Source organism: Protopterus annectens, chromosome 3.part0 (genome assembly GCF_019279795.1).
Source record: "Protopterus annectens isolate FY-2018-M chromosome 3.part0, PAN1.0, whole genome shotgun sequence".
NCBI lineage: Eukaryota > Metazoa > Chordata > Ceratodontiformes > Protopteridae > Protopterus > Protopterus annectens.
This window is the reverse complement of record NC_056731.1, coordinates 1,140,585,180-1,140,609,344: the sequence shown is the minus strand read 5'-3', so window position 1 is coordinate 1,140,609,344 and position 24,165 is coordinate 1,140,585,180. Positions and strand designations below refer to the sequence as shown.

At 43.7% G+C, this 24,165-nt stretch overlaps 1 protein-coding gene across 7 annotated transcripts in view; it reads left to right on the top strand.

Annotated features, from left to right (window-relative positions):
- Positions 1–24,165, top strand: part of GATA6 (GATA binding protein 6) — a 330,143-nt gene that overhangs the window by 189,123 nt on the left and 116,855 nt on the right. For all 7 annotated transcript variants that reach the window (XM_044065373.1, XM_044065374.1, XM_044065370.1 and 4 more), the window contains exon 3: positions 22,534–22,700. In XM_044065373.1, the coding sequence (XP_043921308.1) occupies positions 22,534–22,700 (167 nt within the window). The remainder of the gene's footprint in view (positions 1–22,533; positions 22,701–24,165) is intronic.

Here is a 24,165-nt window from a genome sequence, read left to right as displayed (position 1 = left end):
AGCTTTTGGCAGAGAGCGCTAGGCCAATGCAGGCATTTTGTTCAGCCCCTACCGACGACTCTGCAGAAAGCGATGTCGGTGCTGCAGAAACACCTTTGGTTTCTGAAGGCGTCTTCAGACCAACGACGCTCACCATAAAAACGTATCCTAAGCTTAAGACTCCTATTAAACCTAAAAAGACTGCACTGCAGTCACCAGTTCAATGCCCCATGCCTAAGAAACAGATGCTTAAAATGGCTGAAGATTTGATCTCTTTAATCAGGGGTTCCCAACCCCCACCTGACAAAAGGCCTAGACAAGAGGAAGATTATGCCTCCTCTGATCAAGTGTCTATTTCCTCAGGTTCCTCTGAGGACCAGGATTACTCCTTCTCCCCTTATGAAGATTCTGATGCTGAGGATTCTATTCCCTCAGCTACTCCTCCTGAAGACTACTCCTTTGGGGAAACTTTACACACTATGAGGGAACATTTTCACTGGGAAGGTCAGGACTACTCTGACTCAAAGAAAAGGCTCAGAGAGTTTCTTTTACTCCCCCAGCACAGACCACTTGCCATCCCCCCAGTTTTAGACATTGTAGATGATGTTTACTTAGAATCTAGTTTGAACCCAGATTCTCTGCCTCCTGCTCCAGCCATACCGGACAGATACTATAGAGTGCCTGATTCACACAAATTCCTTTATAAAAGTCCTGTTGCTGATCCAGAGACTATCTCCCAGGGTCCCAAAGGGGCTAAGGCTTCTATGGCAAAAAATCCTGTACCCTCTGAAAGGGACTCCAGAGCACTAGACAGGTGGGGGAAAAAGGTTTAAACCTCAGACACTCAAGCTATGAGAGCACTAAATTGCCAATTTCACATGCTAAAATTTCAGCAATTTCTAATGTCCCAGCTAAAACAAAAAATGAGCACACTCCCTCAACAGTCTGAATTGAAAGAAATGCAGGATCTGTTGCATGCAGCTGAACAGGTGGGCAAACATACTTTACAATGTGGTTTTGATTCTTTGGAGGCTTCCTGCAGAGCAGCTGTCACTGGGTCTGTTATATGTAGACATGCTTGGTTAAGGGAACAAACTCTGCCTGATCATGTTAAAGCAAAGCTTCTAGATGCTCCCTTACAGCAGGATGTTCTATTTGGAGTTAAGGCAGAAGAAGTCTTAAAGAAAATGGAGGATAAGGCAAAATCTATGCAGACAGTCAAAGATTTTCTACAGGTACAGCCCCCTCGCTTCAGCAGAAATTGGCCAACTAAAAATTGGTCCTTTCCGGCTACCGACAGACCACAGAGGGGTAAATACAGACGTCCAAGAGGCAGAGGACAGCCACAAGCCCAATACAAACCTCGACAATGGGGCACTGCAACACAGAAGGGAGGAGAAGACAGGCCCCAATCCACCAGAAGGCAAACTCAATGACTTGCACCTCATCTGGCCAAGCAACAGTCTCTTGGCAGCTCCCTTGGGAGGAAAACTCGCACTTTTTTCAGACAACTAGCACATTGTCACAAAGGACAAATGGGTCCTAGACATAATTTCACGCGGATACAGATTCCATTTCCACACCTTGCCAATGAAAAGAGAAATGCCAAACCTGCCACAAAATCAATGGGCAGAGGCACAAAAACAAATTACAGCTCTCATGGATATGAGAGCCATTCAACTGGTACCTACACGAGAGCAAGGCCAAGGATTTTACTCAAGACTCTTTCTAGTCCCCAGAAAGGACAATGCCTGGAGACCAATTCTGGACCTTTCAATTCTAAACACCTTCTTACAAGTACCCAAATTCAAGATGCTAACACTACAGCAGCTTCTTCCCATTTTGGGCAAGAAAGCATGGCTAGTAACGTTGGACCTCAAGGAGGCATACCTGCATGTCCCTATCAGACAAAGTTGCAGAAGATACCTCCGTTTCATTGCAGGTTCAACCCATTACCAATTCTCTGCACTGCCCTTTGGCTTATCTACTGCACCCAGGGTCTTCACAAAATGCCTGGCACCAGTAATTGCATACTGCAGACAAAGAGGAATTCAAATATACCCATACCTGGACGACTGCCTCATTCAAGCAGAAAGCAAGGACATCCTCTTACAACATCTGGCTTTTGTAAAACATCTTCTAAGTTGCCTGGGGTACACAGTAAACGAAAAGAAATCAAAACTAGTACCCTCACAAAATATGACATTCCTGGGTGCCAGCTTGAATACAACGGCCCAGAAGGCTTATCTGACACCAGACAAACAACTACAATTGAATCAATATTTCAAAACAATGGCAACAAAGACCCTACTCCCTGCAAGAAAAATTCTGCAGGCCTTGGGCTTCATGGCATCTTGCATACTACTAATACCATTTGCAAAGCTGCATATGAGGAAATTACAATGGTACCTAAAAAGTGTATGGTCTCAACACAGCCACAGCTTGGACACAATGATATCTCTCATTCCGTGCCCACAACAGGAGTTTCTATGGTGGTCACAGGCATGTCACCTCAACAAGGGTCAGCCTTTCACCTTGCCCCCAGCCAGGCAAACTATGACAACAGATGCATCGGACTATTCCTGGGGGGCACACATGGCAGGACAGTCCGTTCAAGGCGTATGGACTGCAGATCAAAGAAACCTGCACATCAATCAAAAAGAGATGCTAGCTGTACAGAATGCTCTGACAGCCTTCAAGAACCTATTACATCCAGGACAACTTACAATAAGGACGGACAACACCACAGTAATGTGGTACATAAACAAACAAGGAGGTACACACTCCTACCCCCTATGCAGACAAACAATGACCTTGTGGAACACAGCACTGGCTTACCAAGTTCAGTTACAAGCTCAATTCCTGCCAGGAAAAAAGAACACATTGGCAGACGACCTCAGCAGAAACATCATGGATCCCCACGAGTGGAAGCTGGATCCACAAGTATTTGCAATGATAACTCAAAAATGGGGCCTTCCACACATAGACCTGTTTGCCAGCCCCCAAAACTATCAGCTAACAAAATTTTGTACAAGAACACTTCACCATCAAGCTTGGAAAGTGGACGCACTCTCATTCAGTTGGAAAAACCTGACAGTATATGCCTTCCCTCCATTGCCTCTCCTCACAAAGGTGCTACTGAAAATCAGAAAGGAGAGACCATGACTGATACTCATAACCCCAGACTGGCCACGCCAGCACTGGTACCCACTATTAAGGAATATGGCCCAAGGCCCACCTTGGATTTTGCCACAAATTGCTCATTTGCTTACAAAGCAAAACAATCAGATTCTACACAGCCAACTCAAAACCTTAAATCTGGCTGCATGGCAAATCAACTAAGCATCCAGCCAGCTCCTCTTTCACAAGCAGTTATGGAGGTTCTTCTGGAAGCTAGGAGGCCCAGCACCAGGAAGGCCTACTCGGACAAATGGAAAAGATTTTGCGCCTGGAACCAAGCTAAAGGCCAAAACACACTTCAGCCTCACATGCCTCAGATTCTACAGTATTTAACTGAGATGTTGCACAAAGGACTTTCTTTTTCTTCCATTACAATCCATGCATCAGCTATTTCAGCCCACTACAACACGGATCCACCCTTATTTTCACATCCACTTCTAAGGCAGTTCCTCAGCGGGGCAAAAAACATTAGACCCCCTAGGAGAGCACATACACCAACATGGGACCTCAATTTTGTTCTGGAAAAACTTACGCTACCTCCCTTTGAACCAGCTTTCTCTGCAGATCTACAGTTTCTATCATGGAAGACTGCCCTGCTGCTAGCAATAACTTCAGCTAGAAGAGTCTCAGAGCTGCAGGCACTAATGGCAGTGGAACCTTTCCTCATTTAACATCAAGACAGAGTTTCTCTATGTACTAATCCTTCCTTCATGCCTAAGGTGGTTTCCAGTGTGGCTTTAAATCAAATCATCCACTTACCCACCTTTTTCCGAAATCCACAGAACAAAGGAGAAAGACTCCTGCATTCCTTGGACATTCACAGGCAACTTCATTACTACTTGGATAAAACTAAGGTTAAAAGGAAATCTGACAAGCTCTTTGTATCCTATGCTACAGCTTCACAAGGGAAGGCTATATCAAAACAAACCATTTCCAAATGGATAGGACATTGCATTCGTTTTTGCTATACCCATCATGGAAAACCTGATGTTCATCGTGCATACAGCTGCAGTAATCACAGATGGGTTTTCTGCCATCAGGTGGGTCCTCGGTCGGCCGAATTCCAAAGTCTAGGTCCGGCGTCGGTTGTTGTCGCTTTCTTTCCTGACATCAGTGAGGCAGGGGTATATAAGACACAGCCAACGCCATTTTCTTCAGTCTTTTTTGCCACGCGGTGCCCGAAGCAGAAGCAGTTCGCAAGTGCCGGTCGGCCAGCTCCTGAATTTACAAAAAATTGGAAACCGAAGTCTTCATTAAAGCTAAGTACCACGTTGGGGAAACTTTTCTTGCCTCAGACCGATGTCAGAAAAAGTTAACAATTGTATTTCTTGTGGGAAGCAAATACCGCATAAGGATTTCCATTCCCTCTGCATACCTTGTTTAGGCCCAGACCACGACGTCTCGGGCTGTCGCTTTTGCGCTACTTTCAATAAACGCACTATTAAGCATCGGGCGGAGTTCGCCCAACACTTTTTTGGTAAAGCCTTTGATTACAAAATGTCGTCAGAGACTCTGACTACCGTTTTGTCCAAAAAACGCAAGGACAAGGACCGACACGCGAGGTCCGCGGTCCCCACCGACACCACGCCAAAACCGGCTACACGTGGTCCGGTTCTCAGTGAGACGCCTATGCAGTCCCTGACTACCGACGACACTTCTTTGGCGGTGTCTTCTGTAACCGAGACCGCAGGTACCTCGGCCCATACTCAGACTACAACCACCGAAGCCACTGTGAGCGTTGAGCCTCCTAATGTGGACAGGTCCACTTCCACCCATGGTGTCTTTAGACCCTCATCTTCCTTTTCCATTAAGGCCTTTACTAATTCCAAATCAGCCAGGCATCCCAAGAGGCCTGTTGCACAGGGCCCATCTCCAGGCCCCATGCCTAAAAAGCAGATGCTTAAAATGGCTGAGGATTTAATTACTCTTATCAGGGGTTCCCAACCCCCTCCAGACAAGAGACCCAGAGTGGAGGAAGATTCTCTCTTCTGATCAGGGCTCCATTTTTTCAGAACATTCTGATGTAGAGGAACACTCTTACTCCCCTTTTGAAGATTCTGATGCAGAGCAGTCCATTCCTTCTGTATCTCCTCCTGAGGATTTTTCTTTTGGGGAAACCTTGCACACCTTGAGGGAACACTTCCATTGGGAAGGCCAAGACTTTTCTGATTCCAAGAAAAGACTTAGGGAATTTCTTTTGTTACCTCAACACAGACCTCTGGCGATACCTCCTGTCTTGGACATACTTGATGATGTTTATTCGGAGGCTTGCCTTAATCCGGATTCCCTGCCTCCTGCCCCAGTCAAGCCTGATAGGTACTACAGAGTTCCTAACTCTCACCAATTTCTTTACAAAAGCCATAATGCTGACCCTGAAACCATTTCTCAAGGCCCCAAGGGAATGAAGGCCTCTGCTAAGAATCCACTACCTTCGAAGAGAGTCAAGATCCTTAGAAAGGTGGGGAAAAAGGTATATACCTCGCCACCCTAGCCATGAGGGCCTTAAATTGTCAGTTTCATATGCTTAAATATCAGCAGTTTCTGTTATCACAATTAAAAAATAAAATGTCTCAACCTGAACAACCAGATTTGAAGGAGTTGCAGGATATGATGCATAGTGCAGAACAAGTGGGTAAACACACCTTACAATGTGGCTATGATGCCCTAGAGGCCTCAAGTAGAGCTGCTGTTACAGGATCAGTCATTCGTAGACATGCCTGGCTTAGGGAACAAATCTTGCCTGATCATGTGAAAGCTAAACTTCTAGATGCTCCTTTACAAAAGGATGTGCAGTTTGGTACTAATGCTGAGGAGATATTACGGAAAATGGAAGAAAAAGCCAAATCTATGCAAACTGTCAAAGCTTTTCTTCAGGTACAACCACCACGTTTTAGCAGAAATTGGCCTTCTAAAAACTGGTCCTTTCCAGCCACGGACAAGCCCCAAAGAGGTAGATACAGGCGCACAAGGGGAAGAGGACAATCTCAAGGATCATATAGAGGCAGGCAATGGCAAACTCCAGCACCAAGAGGTGGCGAAGACAGTGCACAACAATACAGGAAACAAACCCAATGACTTCCTCCTTTCCATGCCAAGCAAGTCTCAGCTGGCAGCACCCTTGGGAGGAAAGCTGGCATTATTTACAAGAAATTGGCATATTGTCACAACAGACAAATGGATCCTGGACGTTGTAAACAGAGGCTACAGATTTCATTTTCACACTCTTCCAAAAATGAGAGGCATGCCAAACCTGCCACACAATCAAAGGGCAGAGGCACAACTACAAATTTCAAAGCTCATAGACATGAAAGCTATTCAAGAGGTACCTACTCATGAACAAGGTCAAGGTTTTTATTCCAGGCTATTTCTGGTACCAAGGAAAGGAACCGACTGGAGACCCATTTTGGACTTATCCATCCTAAACACATTCTTACTCGTACCAAAATCAAGATGCTCACATTACAGCAGCTTCTTCCCATGCTGGGCAAGGAGTTTTGGCTGGTAACATTGGACCTCAAGGAGGCATACCTGCATGTCCCAATCAGACAAAGCTGCAGAAGATACCTCAGATTTCTTGCAGGTTCAACCCGTTATCAATTCTCTGCATTGCCCTTTGGCTTATCTACTGCGCCCAGAGTATTCACGAAATGCCTGGCATCAGTAATTGCCTACTGCAGACTTCAAGGGATACAAATTTACCCTTATTTGGATGACTGCCTGATCCAAGTGGACAGCAAGCACATGCTTCTGGAACATCTGGCTTATGTAACACGGTTACTGCATTCTCTGGGATACACAATCAACAAAGAGAAATCCAGGCTAACACCATTACAGAAAATAACTTTCCTGGGTGCCAACTTGGACACAAACACCTAGATGGCCTATCTTACGCCAGAAAAACAGGGGCAACTAACTCAGTACTTCAAAATACTAGCAAATTGTACCAGGCTTACTGCAAGGAAAATCCTGCAGGCTCTGGGCTTCATGGCATCTTGCATTCTTTTAATCCCATGTGCAAAGTTGCATATGAGGAAACTTCAATGGTACCTAAAGAACCTATGGTCTCAACACAGCCACAGTTTGGAAACAATAATACCAATAATTCCATGTTTGCAAAAGGAATTTCTATGGTGGGCCCAAGCATGTCAAACAAACACAGGTCTCCCATTCTGCAAGCCTCAAGCAAATCAAGTCATCACAACAGACGCCTCAGATTACGCCTGGGGGGCGCACATGACAGACAGGTGCATTCAGGGCAAATGGTCCCAAAAGGAAAAGCACCTTCACATCAATCAAAAAGAAATGCTAGCAGTGATAAATGCAATTACAGCTTTCAAGGACCTCCTGCATCCAGGACAATTATTGATAAGAACAGACAACACCACAGTAATGTGGTACATAAAGAAACAAGGAGGAACACATTCATATCCCCTGTGCAGACTAGCCATGACACTTTGGAACTTGGCTCTGGAATGGCAAATCGAACTTCAAGCACAGTACTTGCCAGGTTTGGAAAACACGCTGGCAGACAATCTAAGCAGAAATATGACAGATCCACACGAATGGAAGTTGCATCCTCAAGTGTTTACAAAGATAATACAAGCGTGGGGGAGGCCAGACATAGATCTCTTCGCCTCCCACAGGAATCATCAATTGGAAAAGTTTTGTTCAAGGACCTTTCATCCAAAGGCCTGGAGAGTGGACGCCCTTTCATTCAGTTGGACAGCATGGACAGTTTACGCTTTCCCACCTCTGCCTCTTCTGACCAAGGTGCTCTTGAAAGCAAGAGCAGACAGACCGAAGATGATACTGATTGCTCCAGACTGGCCAAGGCAACACTGGTACCCACTCCTGAGGAGCCTAACACATACTCTTCCCTGGTCCCTACCTCTAATGCCTCTTCTGCTGACTCAGCACAGCTACAAAACTCTTCACAGTCAGCTGAAAACACTCAATCTCACTGCATGGAAGATTCCTTAACACCACAACAGACCCTACTCCCCAAATAGGTGCAGGATGTCATTTTGGAGGCCAGAAGGCCATCTACTAGAAAGGCTTACTCCGCAAAATGGAAACGGTTTTACTCTTGGAATGAGAAAAAAGGCCAGGACCCTAGAAAACTGAATTTGCCTCAGGTATTACAGTATCTAGCTGAGCTGCTGAACAGTGGACTTTCATTTTCCTCCATAAAAATCCATGCCTCAGCCATTTCTGCAGAATTCAACACGGATCCACCCTTATTCTCTCACCCACTCTTAAGACAGTTCCTCAGAGGGGCTAAGAATATAAGACCCCCAAGGAAACAACCAATACCAGCCTGGGATCTTAATTACATTCTAGAAAAATTAACATTGCCTCCCTTTGAACCAGCTGCCTCAACAGATTTGCAATATTTGTCCTGGAAAACAGCTTTCCTTCTGGCCATTACCTCAGCTCTTAGGGTTTCGGAACTACAAGCCCTCATGGCTGTGCAGCCCTTTCTCATCTTCCATCAGGACAGGGTTTCCCTTCGAACCAACCCGCCATTTATGCCTAAAGTGGTATCCAGGGTAGCTTTAAATCAAGCCATACACTTACCTACCTTTTACCCCAATCCTCAAAACAAAGGGGAAAGGCTGCTACACTCCTTAGACATCCATAGACAGCTATGTTATTATTTGGACAGAACAAAGCCCTTCAGGAAATCAGAACAACTTTTTGTGTCCTATGCTGTAGGAGCTCAAGGGAAGCCAGTTACCAAACAGACAATTTCAAAATGGATAGGCCACTGCATACGGTTTTGTTACTCCTATCATGGAAAATCTGTCCCTACAGGCATCAGATCCCACTCCACCAGGGTCACAGCTACCTCTACAGCCTTCCTCAGAGGAGTTCCTACCAAAGATATTTTGGAGGCAGCCACTTGGAGTTCTGTGCATACCTTCACAAAACACTACCACCTGCCTTTATATTCCAAAACTAGAGCAGGCTTTGCCACTGCTGTGTTGCAGGGCATTCTGGCTCATCCCAGTTCCACCTAGTGCCTATCACCCTGTGCGTAGCTTTGGGATTCTACCCATCTGTGATTACTGCAGCTGTATGCACGATGAACATAGTACAGTTTTGTACCTACCATAAATGTAGATGTTCGAGTGCTAATACAGCTGCAGTACAGTTTTCCCTCCCTCCTTCCCCTCTTGGTAAAGGCCTAGGGCCTAACCCCTCTTCATGCAACCTGATTGGGTTATCCTTCTATGGTATATTTGCTTGCAACTACTGATTTTTGATTATATTGCATTGCATGTATATAAATATAATTTATGTATTGCCTTCCTTCTGGGGGCACCTGACATCTGGGGCAAGAAAGACTGAAGAAAATGGCTTCGGCTGTGTCTTATATACCCCTGCCTCACTGACGTCAGGAAAGAAAGCGGCAACAACCGACGCCGGACCTAGACTTTGGAATTCGGCCGACCGAGGACCCGCCTGATGGCAGAAAACCCATCTGTGATTACTGCAGCTGTATTAGCACTCGAACATCTACATTTATGGTAGGTACAAAACTGTACTTTCTTGCTACCATTAGGCCCCACTCTACCAGGGCAACAGCTACATCTACAGCCTTCCTCAGGGGGGTTCCAACCAAGGAGATTTTGGAAGCTGCAACTTGGAGTTCAGTACACACCTTTACCAAACACTACCACTTACCACTTTACTCTAAGACTAGAGCTGGCTCCGCCACTGCAGTTCTGCAGGGCCTTCTAGCCTCCTCTAACCCTCTATGAATCCTCCACCCTTCCTTAGCTTTGGGATTCTACCCAAGTGTGATGACTGCAGCAGGGTAACATGATGAACATAGTACAGTTTTGTACCTACCATAAATGTAGATGCTCGAGTGTACACCCTGCCCTGTCCAGGTTACCCCCCCTCCATCCCCTCTGATCTAACTGACTAAATCTCTACAAAACCTTCCTGATGTATTTGCTTATAGCTAGAGGGATTTTGTGTTTGTGCTAAAAACTTCATAAATTGGTACTAATTACTGACCACCTTTTTGGGGGCACCTGACATCTGGGGCAAGAAAAACTGAAGAAAATGGCGTCGGATGCATTATATATACCCCTGGCGCACTGATGTCAGGGAAGAAGCGACAGCAACCGACGCCGGACCAAGACTTTGGAATTCCGGCCGACTGCGGGACCTCCTGATGACAGGATAACCCAAGTGTGATGACTGCAGCAGGGTGTACACTCAAACATCTACATTTATGGTAAGTACAAAACTGTACTTTCTCCGGAATTCAGTGAGGTGCTTTCACAGCCCCTGATGCCTGATACAATAGCTACACAGGCCTCTACCAAGACCCTTTCAGAGTCCAGTATGCCACAGAAATCTTCTTTGTCTTCAGAGCCTTTGGTTGTCTCTGCCTCGGTTAGGTCCAGACCTGTGATGCAGGCACCGGCTTCTGAGGAGGTCTTTCGCACCACCAATTCTAGTCAGAAACAGACATCTTCATACCCGACTACCATTTCTCTCAGACCAATGAATACCCTTAGTCCTAGAAGCCAGGCCACCCCTAGAAAATCTACCTCTAGCAACCATCTTACTCCCGCTCCTCCACCCTAGGCCCAAATGCATAGTGCAGGATTTTATTTCCCTTATCAGGGGCAGTCAAGCCACAACTTCTAAAAGAAAAAGACACCCTTCTCCTGAACTATTGGCAGAGCAAGATTCTGAGGAATCTTGATTATTCAGATTTTGAAAAGAAACAACCTCTGACTGCATATGAGAATTCAGATGCAGGGGAATCCATCCCTTCTGCCTCCCCACCAAAAGACCTTTCCACTGGGGAAACCATCCACACCCTCAGGGAACATTTCCAATGGGAATCTCAGGACCTCCTTCAGTCGAAGAGGCTAAGAGAATTTCTAGACCTGCACCAGCACAGACCCTTTGGCCATCCCCCCTATTTTAGAAGTGGTGGATGATGTTTTGCATGAATCCAGCTTAGCCCCTGATGCCCTCCCACCTCCTCCCAGTAAACCAGACAGGTATGATAGTGTACCGGACTCTCACAAATACCTGTACAGAAATCCTGCTGCAGACCCGGAGGTCATTATATAGGGACCTAAAGGAGCCAGAGCCAGTTCTGCAAAGAATGCTACTCCTTCTGATAAAGATGCCAGAGGTCTGGACAGATGGGCTAAAACAGTTTACACCTCTGCAACCATAGCTGTTAGAGCTCTCAACTATCAGTTCCACATGTTAAAATATCAACAACACACTTTGGAACTATTACAGCAAAATATTTCTACCTTTCCTGACTATGGCAATTCTAAGGAGTTAGCGGATTTATTGCACTCTACTTGTCAAGTGGCAAAGCACTCTTTACACTGTGGATATGATGCCCTAGAAGCCTCTAACAAGGCAGCAGTGCCTGGATCTGTCATTAGGAGACACGCATGGTTGAAGGAACAACCTCTACCTGATCATGTCAAGTCTAAATTAATTGATGCACCCTTGGATAAAGACCACTTGTCTGGAGAAAAAGCAGAAGAGGTGCTTAAAAAGATGGAAGACAAAGCAAAATCTATACAAACAGTAAAGGATTTCTTTCAGGTTCAACTTCCTAGATTCAGCATGAATTTTCCCTCTAAGCACTGTCCTTTCCTGCTCCTAGCAGACAGAGGCAAACTAAGCCCCGCAGGGACAGGCCACCCAGGTCCCTATCCCAGGGACAACAGAGAACCAAACAGTGGACCATTTCCGCCTCTGAGGCAGAGAGTTCTAAGCCAACCCTCTGTGGCAAAAACTCTCAATGACTTCCAGAACCCCCTCTGCCCTTCTTTCACCCACCAAAAGCTCAGAGGAAGGCTGTTCCTCTGTAAAGAAAATTGGCTGTCTGTAACAAAGGACCAATGGGTCTTAAAGATAATTTTTCAGGGATACAAATTCACTTTCAATGAACTCCCAGAATTCCCAGTGGGTACCCAGACTTACCTCCAAATTAGTAGGCAGAGGTATTAAAACCAAGTCCAAACTCTCATATCCCAGGGAGCAGTAGAACCTGTTCCCGCAGATCAAACAGGCAAAGGCTGTCAGTTCCATATGTTAAAATATCAACAACACACTTTGGAACTATTACAGCAAAATATTTCTACCTTTCCTGACTATGGCAATTCTAAGGAGTTAGCGAATTTATTGCACTCTACTTGTCAAGTGGCAAAGTACTCTTTACACTGTGGATATGATGCCCTAGAAGCCTCTAGCAAGGCAGCAGTGCCTGGATCTGTCATTAGGAGATATGCATGGTTGAAGGAACAACCTCTACCTGAACATGTCAAGTCTAAATTAATTGATGCACCCTTAGATAAAGACCACTTGTCTGGAGAAAAAGCAGAAGAGGTGCTTAAAAGGATGGAAGACAATGCAAAATCTATGCAAACAGTAAAGGATTTCTTTCAGGTTCAACCTCCTAGATTCAGCAGGAATTTTCCCTCTAAGCACTGTCCTTTCCAGCTCCTAGCAGACAGGAGCAAGCTAAGCCCTGCAGGGACAGACCACCCAGGTCCCTATCCCAGGGACAACAGAGAACCAAACAGTGGACCACTTCCGCCTCCAAGGCAGAGAGTTCTAAGCCAACCCTCTGTGGCAAAAACTCTCAATGACTCCCACTCCCCCCTCTGCCCTTCTTTCGCCCACCAAAAGCTCAGAGGAAAGCTGTCCCTCTGCAAAGAAAATTGGCTGTCTGTAACAAAGGACCAATGGGTCTTAAAGATAATTTTTCAGGGATACAAATTCACTTTCAATGAACTCCCAGAATTCCCAGAGGGTACCCAGACTTACCTCCAAATCAGTAGGCAGAGGCATTAAAACCAAGTCCAAACTCTCATATCCCAGGGAGCAGTAGAACCTGTTCACACAGATCAAACAGGCAAAGGCTTCTATTCCAGGCTATTCCTTGTTCCCAGAAAGGAGGGCACTTGGTGCCCCATCCTAGATCTGTCCATTCTGAATACCTCCCTGGTGGTCCCCAAATTCAAAATGCAAACCTTGCAGTATCTGCTGCCTATGCTGACAAATAATGCCTGGTTAGTGACCCTGGACCTAAAAGATGCCTACCTCCACATCCACATAAGGGAGTCCTGCAGGAAATTCCTGCATTTCAGAGCAGGCTCACAGCACTTTCAGTTCTCTGCTCTTCACTTTGGCTTATCTACTGCTCCTAGGGTTTTCACCAATTGTTTGGCCCCGGTCATAGCATTTTGCAGACACAGAAATATACAGATTTACCCTTATCTGGATGACTGCCTCATTTAGGCAAAGTGCAAAGAAAAGCTGCTCCAGGACCTCCACTTTGTAAAAACCCTCCTAACTTCCTTGGGGGGGGGGTCACCATCAATGAGAAGAAATCAAAGCAAACACTTCCAGGAGGATCATTTTCCTGGGAACACTGCTGGGCACAGCTTCCCAAATGGCCTTCCTATCCCCAGAAAAGCAGAGCTTCCTGCCTCTTTACTTTACCCAGCTGGCATCCAAAAGTCACCTCACAGCAAGAAATTTCCTGCAAGCCTTGGGGTACATGGCATCTTGCATCCTTCTAATTCCTCTGACCAGGCTTCACATGAGGAAACTTCAGTGGTGTCTAAAGACCTTTGGTGTTAACACTCACAGCCTCTAGAGACCTCTCTCCCTCTGATCCCCTGTATAAGGGCTGAGTTTCTCTGGTGGGCAGGGGCCTGTGCCAAGAACCAGGATCTCCCCTTCATCCTCTGCTCTACTGGGCAAACCATCACCACTGACACCTCAGACATTGCTTGGGGCACCCACCTAGCAGGCAGGTGCACCCAAGGTCTTTGGGATGCCCAACACCTTCTCTTAATATCAACAAGAAGGAAATGATGGCAGTGCAAAAGGCTCTTGATGTCCTTCCAACCCCATCTCAGGCCGGGGGTTCTCCTTATCCAAAGTAATGTGGTACATCAACAAGCAGGGAGGGACACAATCTTACCCTCTGCACAGGCTAGCCATGTATCTCTGGCTGACTGCCTCCTCCATGGGATTACACCTAATAGCCCAATACCTACCAGGGATCAACACCACCCTGGCAGACCACTTAAGCAGACACTTACTGGACACCCATGAATGGCAGCTCCACAAAAAGACCTTTTTGCAAGTCACTCAAGTATGAGGAAATCCGGAGGTGGATCTCTTTGCTTCGCACCTCAACCACTAGCTAAAGAAATTCTGTACTAGAGAATATCACCACCTAGTGTGGAAGGTGGATGCCTTGACTTTCCCCTGGAACTCCCTCTTCGTGTACTCATTCCCCCCTCTGCCTGTTATTCCCAAGGTACTCATCAAGATAAGGGAGGAGGGACCCAAGGCCATCCTCATTGCTCCAGACTGGCTCAGACAGCATTGGTACCCCTTGCTGCGCAGCCTTACCTTACAGCCTTCCAGGCAGCATTCCCTGATCCCAAGCCTCTTGATTCAAGCAGGGGGGAAGTGCTGCTCCTAGACTTGCAGAGTCTCAAACTATCAGTATGGCTGATACTCCCAAGGTAAGCAAGGGGCTTCTGCTAAGCAAGCAGGCCCTAGACATTATCACAGAGGCCAGAAGGCCCAGCATCAGAAAATCTTATGCAGAGAAATAGAAAAGATTCTGCTCCTGGAGCCAGTCCAGAGGGGCCACTTCCTCACAACCTTCTGTCCCTCTTATCCTGGACTATCTAGCAGAATTACTCAATAGTGGCCTCTCCTTCTCTTCTGTTAAAATCCATGCCTCAGCCATTTCAGCTCACTTGAATACAGACCAGCCCCCTGTTCTCTCATCCTTTGATTAAACAATTCCTCAGAGGGGCTTCTAATATCAGACCTCCCAGAAGGCCACCCACGCCAGCCTGGGACCCAAATTATGTTTTGGAAAAACTAACCTTACCACCCTTCGAACCTGCTGCTTCAGCAGAACTGAAGTATCTCTCCAGGAAGACTGCTTTTTTGCTACGTATCACCTCATCCAGAAGGGTTTCTGAACTTCAGACACTGATGGCCATTGAGCCCTTCATCATTTTCCATGCAGACAGAGTTTCCATTAGGACTAACCTCTCCTTTATGCCTAACGTGGTATCTAATGTAACTCTCAATCAGGCCATACATCTACCTACCTTCTTCTCTAACTTTCAAAACAAAGGGGAAAGAATTCTGCACTCCCTTGACATGCACAGACAGCTCAGATACTACCTGGACCGTACTAAACCCTTCAGAAAAATGGACCAACTTCTTGTCAGTTTTGCCCAAGGGGCAGAGTGGAAGCCCATTTCCAAGCAGACTATTTCCAAATGGATATCACACTGTATCCATTTCTGCTATAGATTTCATGGGAAACCTCCCCCTAGGTCTATTCATACCCATTCCACTAGGGCAGCCTCCACTTCCACAGCATTCCTCAGAGGAGTTCCCACCAGGGACATCTTGGAAGCTGCCACCTGGACCTTGGTCCATACCTTTACAAAGCATTATCACCTTCCTCTTTTCTCTAAGGCTAGGGCAGGGTTTGCCTCTACAGTTCCATAGGGATTGCTTACCCATGCCTGGGTCTCTAACTAAAATCCTTCCACCCCTCTCCTCAGCTTTGGAAATCCTCCCACAGGTGATGACTGCAACAGTGAAACATGAAGAACATAGTACAGTTTTGTACACTTACCATAAATGTAGATGTTCGAGTGTATTCACTGTTGCAGTCCTGGTTTCCCTCCCTTCTTCTCCCTTATATCCTCTTTCATTAGGGAGACATAAGCTTCTTGGGGTGGTTGTTAACCGCCAGGACCACTTTGCCATATTTCCTGGGGCTTCTGACTGGTTAGGGCAAGAAAAACTGATGTAATGGTGTCAGCTGCCTTGCTTTTTAGCATTGATGACCTGATGTCAGTCTAGAGGTGATAGCAGCTGATGCAGAAATGCATTGATTCTGGTATTTGGGCTTGCCGAGGGCTACCACAGCAGGGATAATCCACAGGTGATGACTGCAACAGTGAATACACTCGAACATCCACATTTATGGTGTGTACACAACTGTATACTTTTTTTTCAAATGTAAGAAAAGTAAATGTAAGAAAACTGTTGTATGCTGAACTTCAAAAATGTAACCACGGTGTACCCTACTGGAAGAATATGTGCTGGAGGGATAGATTCCTGTCCCAGAGACTTCCCATGTTTTGGAACAAGATTCCAGTCTACATTAGGCAGAGCTCCTCGCTAACACTCTTCAAAAGTAACATTGACTATTGGATGGGAAACAGAAAGTTTACCCCAGGGATCACTTCAGTGGCCCTGCTGGACAGAGGCACAGGGAACTAATCTAAGGGGGTGGCGAAAGCCAACACATTCTGGCTAGGCTTATAAATGCCTTCGGGTAGATAGCCTAGTATCTACCTATGAACCTATGAACCAAAGTAAAGAATTACAACTGTGTTTGATCTGAAGTTTAGAGAGGATGTCTCGGCTAGCAAATTCTTTCTATTGTTATTAAGGCTGAGGTAATTGCTAGATTTTACATGTAGAAGTGTCTTTTATTGCTGTGGCTCCCTGGCCAGGTGCAGCTTACAGAGAAATGTAAATTTTGAGTTTCTATTAGCCTGGGAACTAAAGGAGAAGTGATAAAAATTATGTAATGTGAAATGACTCAGCAGTACATTATATATCAATTTAAGACCATCTCAGAGAGAAATATTTGAGCATTTTGGATTTTGTCTGAAGCTAACAACTCACCAGCACTTTGCCTTGTAAGTAACGTTATTTAGGACATAGTTTCTCTTAGAGTTAGATAGGAGATTAGCCGGATTAGTCCAGCTGTTTTCTATATTTATGTCAGACTATCCTACAGTATTATTTTAAAGTTCCTGTGATTTCTGAACTCTTGATTAGCACTGTGTTTAATTGATGAGATTTGTCTTGTGATTTTATTATTTATTAAATACTTTAAACCTTTCAACTGTGCCTGTTTTGTGTAGAGATAATTTAAGCTCTAGAGTACTTGCATGCATTTGGTGATGCAGTCTAAGCTACTCCAGTAGTCTTGCTGCCCAGTCACACTTACTGTTTGGATAACAGTAATATTACACAGTGAAGTTGGTCACCCATTGGGAAGGGTGTTATAGTAGTTGATAGTAGTGATTGGTGGATGTTGGTACTATCTTATAATCTGGACAGAAAGGGGGCATAGCTGGAGAACCTGTGCCAGCCTTCCCCAGGAGTGTCTGTGTGTTTGTATGTAAATCAAATCTTAAAGTGTGTGTGTGTCAGCTACTTGGGCAGGGACACGAAGCACTGGCTGGAAAGAGAGGGTGCTGGAGGTTTTAGCCTGACCACTAGGCTGAGATCTGGACCCTATAGCTGTACAGTGGGGAGTCTTACTGGGGATCTGGATAGAAAAGGGAGAAACCAGCCCCAGACTGACTGTGATCTCTGTGTGCTCTTAAGGGAAATTGTACTTTACTGTGTGTGTACTTGTTATCCTTCCCAATATGCACTCCCTTCACTGGTGCTAGTGATGAGGACTGAGGCTCCTTGATTACTGGGCCAGTGCATGGGCATCACATCTGGAACCCTTGCTGAGGTCTGAGGTATTGCCAATTGCCCTAAAGGAGGCCCTTATAACGGCAGTCCTTAAGAATTAATTTCTGAACTCCAGTATATGTGATGCTTTCTACCTAACCTCTTAAATTTCATTTCCCCAGAAGGTTAATTGCAAAAGTTGACTGTGTGCATTTTGAGTCCTATATTTACAGTTAGACTCATGTAGTTCTGTCAGTCCAGGCTTCACTAATACCACAGTACTGAGACTCCTGTCATTCAAGTAATAAACAATCTCCTGATGGCCAGACATCAACCTCTTAAGATTTCTCTGTTTTGCATTTGACACTGTTGCCTTAGGACAAGATGACAGATGTGCAAATATGCATTCCCTTGCCGATGATTTGTAGACCATTCATTAGGGGGCTAATATTTAATTTGGTGAAGCTTAACACAGTAAAAGTAAGGCACTGGCCATTTATGCCACCTAGTGGGATTCTATGGATACGCCATTGTCTGCATATGTCTTTGGTGGTGACAATAAGCTTGGATTTGTGAGTACGGTGCATGAGTTAGATGCGATTGTGTATAACTTGGTGACATTTAAGGACTAGGTGTTAGATGTGAAATTATCATGTTTTTATAGAATATCTCCAATGTCAGGCACCTTATTCCAAAAGATGAATGTTCAGTGGTTGTGCATGCACTGGTCTCTTCCTGCCTTGACTATTGCAATCCCTTTTCCTGGGATGCTTAGGTAGTGTGATTAACCATTTGCAGCTTGAGCAATACTCCAGTGTCAGACTACTTAATGGAACAACATGTTAACATCACTTTACCCCTGTTTTGTAGAGCTTGCACCACCTCCCAGTCCATTTCCATACTGTCTTTAACATGTTGGTGTTAGTATGCTTGTTCATACATGACTGTTCCATCTACCTGTGGGGATTCTTAGCATCACATTGCCTTGGGTGGTGTTCTTCCAGTAAGACGATGGTTTTACAGCTGTGGTCAGAAACTTAAAACTAACTCTCTTTTACATATCATGCCTCACACTTCTGGAACCTACTTCCATAGTGATTGAGAAGTGTCCCCCCACTTTCTTGCTTCTGCAGATCTTTGAAGTCCTTTTATGTGAACTGGCCATCACTGAAGCTGGTCAGTGTTCTTCAGGGTGCTCCTTTAGTCTCTTGGTTTTAGTTTATTCTATTACAGTTTTTTCTCTTGTCCTTTGCTTTTCATCCAGTTAGAGTATAGCATTTTACCCATCTATCACAAAACACTTAATTTTACCTGATAACATTTAATAAGCATACTTCTCAATTCTACAGACTTTCACAGAATGTCCAGATTTTTGCCTCATATTTTTGGCTTGTTACTCATAAAATTGTGCTTTTCTGGAAAATCATTGCCAAATTTGAGGACTACAGTCAGAAAATAATGACAGACATATTTAATATCAAGTGATGTAAGTCTATTTTTCCATTAACTTTAGCACTGTGGGGTTATTGTTGTATGCCTTTAGTGTTTTGTGTCTTTATCATTGCCATAACTTTAGGAAATTGTGTTTCCACATGTCTTGTGTTTCACAGTATGAATGTTGGAGCAGTGCTGGTCAAACTGACAGAGTAAATTAAATGCTTATAGTGTAAATAAGGAAGCACCATGAAATAAGGAAGTACTGTGATCCTAATCAACTCGGACAGGTACTGTGAGGCAGTTTGTGAAGCTTCTCAATCAACACTACACTGTATTGCTCAAATGTTTTTATTACCTACCATGTTGTTGTTGTTGTGTCTTTCGGCTTTTCCCAGTTAGGGGTCGCCACAGCGGAACTCCGGTCCGCTAATGATTATTGGTAGTTGATTTTTACGTGCCGAGTTACCAGCCCTGACGCACAACCTTCAACGAAGGTACGCCCATTCACGCATGTCTCCATGCAGAAGACACTCTAGCTGAGAATCGAACCGGACAGCGTCTTACTGTGAGGCGACAACGCTACCACAGCACCACCACCGCGGTTTATATATGTATATATATGCACATATATATATACATATATATACATATATCTATCTATATATATATATATATATATATATATATATATATATATATATATATATATATATAAAAAACGTACATTAATAGCTAGTCTGATAAATCAATGATGCTTACTATTTGCAAAATTAAATAGCTAATGGGGCTTCTCTTATTACAGGCAATAACAGGAAAGCAAAATATTAATGGCCACAATGCTTCTATGACTAATAGAATAGCCTTTAAATCATGGTTTTAAGAACTAGCCACTTCTACACAGACACACTAACTGGTGAAAAGCATTGTCCAGGTCAAGCTATTTTGTTAATAGTCATGAGATATACATTAGCAAATAAAGTGCTTTCTAAACTAGATTTTATTGAGACTGACTTACTGCAATTAAGATAAATAAAAGAAATTGAAAAAACACTAAAGATGCAAAACATGACAAAATTATACTTTATAAACTGCTCCAAAAAAGGAAAATTTCCTTCAAGTACACTGTTATAGAAGTTATAAATACTGTTTTGTTATAATATACTGAAGACAGCAAAAGAAAATGTGTAAAAAAGAACTTGGACCAGTCTAAGGAGAAAGATGGCCCTTAATGGGCTCAGAATGCTAACAATGGAAGGTAAAATATATTGCACAAGGTAAGTATTTTGACAGTCCTTAACCTCACAAGGCTAGCAATGGAAGGTAAAATATAAAGCACTATTACCTACCATGCATTTGCATTTTTACAAAGAGCTAAAGACTGAGTAAGCATATTGCATGCAAAGGAGAGAGGTGCTTCATTTATTAATTGTTTTAACATAATCTCCTGAGGTTGGCACTGGATGAGCAGAGAACATGGGTGGGTCCCTGTATGTACTGTGAAAGATAAGCATATCGGCTAAGCATAGTATTACTAGTTACTGCGTTTTTTTCATTATACAGGTTCACTTGAAAACAGGAAATATATGTAATCTTTGAAATTGCAAGAATATTTTTTCTGTTGTAGGACATAATGCATGTTGGAGAGTAAAATTACAGAGACAACCCTCACATGTTACTCAACCTGTGGATTTTTTGGAAAGATCTCAAAAGCAGTGGATGAAGGCAAAACAGTACACACCACATAGCTTGACCTGATCACAGCTTTTGACACAGTTCCCCACTGAAGCATAGCAGAAAAGCTAAATAAATGGGAAGCAAACCCCTGTGTCACCCACTGGATTGCCAACTGGCCGACAAATAGAACACAGATAAGCAAAGTAGTGGAAGTACCCTCCACAAAGAGACTAGTCACCAGTGGAGACCCCAGGGTTCTGTGCTGTGACCTCTCCTGCTTGGCATCTACTTTTCTGAAGTAAAAGCCAATACTAAATGGCTGTAGCTGAAAATTTGCAGATGGACTGCAAGATAGGATCAGTCATTGAATCCCCAAATTACTTAGCCATCCTGCAGGAAGGTTTGTCCCAATTAAGTAACTGGTGCCAAAATCATGGGCTGAAACTAAATGCCAAAAATGCATTACTGCAACTTTTGGGAAGTCATCTGTTCCAAGGAGCTACCACATTGACAGTACATTCCTAAGAGATGACCCAGTTTTTCAGGATTTGGGAACTTGTGTGGACAGTGACCTAACTTTTGACCAATGTGTGTCCATTGTTGTAAGAAAGCCCTTCTATACTGCACAGCTTATAAACAAAGGGGACAAAGGGGATTGTGTCTAGAGCTAGGGAATTCATTGTTCCCCATCATTCCGCCCTCATTAGACCAATCATTGAATATCATGCTCCCTTTGGCATATGTTTGTCCAGACACATGCAACAATTGGAACACACACAGACATACCTTACTAAAAGGACAAAAGGCCTAAAGAACATGTTTTACATGGACAGACTCAAAGCCTTGCCACTATAGTTGTTATCTTACAGACTGCTAAGAGGTGACCTGTGTCTGGCATATAAGATATCCTCTAATTCATTACTGATGGATTTACTGCATATCAGCAATTCAGATGACATAAGACGTAGTTAATTTATGGATCTAAGCTTCTTCTGCAACATCAACACAATGGTTTGTAGGGATAGGTATATCTTGCAGAGAATATCGCTGCTGTGGAAAAGACCCTCCCCCCATCCAGATAAAACAAAGTTCATCACTGTCCGTATTCAAGCAGAATTTAGATCTGTGGATGGGAAACAAAAATTATTCAGGGACTCCCTCCATACTAATAATGTATAGAAGCAACTCCTAAATGCTTTATCATACATGGGTCCCTTCAAATTATCTGTGGTATGATCCCAGTTAGTCTCATTAGGGCTAATGTATATTATAGACCAATCTATAAGCAAGTGGAATAGGTTATTTTCAGCACAAAAAAGAGAAAATAGCTAGGTTTAAAATGGCCCGCAAGGGCAGCTAGCCGAGTACTTACCTGTGACCTATGAACCTATATAGGAAACAATTATAATAACAGTTGAGACAAGTTAACAAAGAAACATGTACATGTCCTTGTTGTTCATTTTTATATGTAATTTGTGCATGTGCATCATGCGTTATATTTATTGTCTTTCTTTGCACAACTTTAGAGAACATGTTAACCATATTTTGTAATAACATATGTATGTTTAATGATTTATATCTTAATTTAGTACATTGTTAAGTACTGCATTTGAATTTGATTAGGACATTGAATGTGTTGCATGCACCAATATTGACATCAGAACATCAAGAAAGAAAGAGTGTTTGTCATCTCACTTAGATTAACCTGATTGCAATTCTTTGTTTCAGAACTTTTGGATGACATGTCAGAAAGCAGGGAATGTGTTAACTGTGGCTCCATCCAAACACCCTTGTGGAGGCGAGATGGTACTGGGCACTATCTCTGCAATGCATGTGGACTGTACAGCAAAATGAATGGCCTAAGTAGACCCTTGATAAAGCAGCAGAAACGTGTGGTACGTCTAACATGGAAACTGTGTTTAAAAATGGTCATCTAAATTGCTAACTTGTTAATTATTACAGGTTGTCGGTGTAAAACCTAAATTTCCATATATATTTATATTAGCAGTAATGGTCTCACTGTTTATGACAGCATTAAATGCCAACTACTGCCTTGTAAAGATACCAAACATTGCCTCTTGAGTTTTATTTAAGAATGTTTTTGTTCCAGGATTATTTTTGATATCCCAATTTTGTTTTTATCTTAAACCAGTAGAGGTTAATGTCCCTTGTATTATAGCACCCTGTAGTCACTGATCTGTGCTAGGCGTCCAGATTCAGAGAACTTTTTTTGCATAATATTGTAGCATTTGTAGGCATGGAGCAATGACTAGAAACTCTTCTAGCACCTGTGCATCAGTAAACTGTGTTATAACACACACACACAAGTCAACTGTGCAGACTTGATGGGCGGAATAGCAAAGGTGGCTGCCTGGGTGATAGCCTGTTGTGATTAGTTCTCACCCAAAGAGGAACAAATGTTACCAGCTGATAGGGCTGATTAGGTATGGGACTGGAAAAGGATAAGAAGAAAACATCCAACCACCGTCCCATAGATGACAGCCTGAATTTTTAGATGACTAAAAGGCAGGTTTGGGTGCAAAACCCTTCACAGCTTTACAGCTGCTAAAGAGTATGCTCCTGTGAGAATTTCAAGGATACACAATGCTGTTTCTTTCCGGAGCAGATGCATTCCCTTTGGAGAAAAAAAACTTTCCTTTTAATAATGTTGCTTAATATTTATACTTTCCTCTTCAGTAAAGTTATTTTATAGCTAGGAGTTTGTGTTTTAATGGACTGACATGAGACTGTACTGTACTTTTAAACAGAAGCGCTGTTTTTCCCTGTCACGTTAAAAGTTGTTTAAAGTAACCCAAAACCAATTTTTCCGTGGAGTACTTTTTGGGTCTGGCAAAATGTTTTAAAAGTCCTTTTTTATTGTTTTTGTCTGGGGGAAAAAAGTGATTTTTAAAGACTTTTTATTTTACCGACATTTGCTGCTTGTTTTCTCTGGTAAAGATGCCCCATTTTCAGCTTGACCATGAAACAGACTGTTAGTCCCACAGTTGGTTAAACAGGCTAGCAGTTTGCCTTAGTATGACGTAGGTGACTCTGCTGTGACCATCTGTTGTTCCTCTGACCAGTCATCTTTTACCTCAAATCCAGTTGGTGTAGCACTTACAAACACTATGAACCAGGGGTTAGCAATATCGTCTGCAGCTTTTGGGATTCCCTCAGTGGACAAGGAAGAGACACTCTTTGTCAGTCCTGGGAGAGAGAACAAGGAATGCTTTCCTGTTGTCAGAATGCTGTGCCCATCCCTAGGGAAGCAGCTGCTGCCATTAGTAACATGGTTAGTCTTGGTTGTCTGCTGTCAAAAAGAAACAGAAAACCAAACGTATCTACCCATCCTCAAATTTC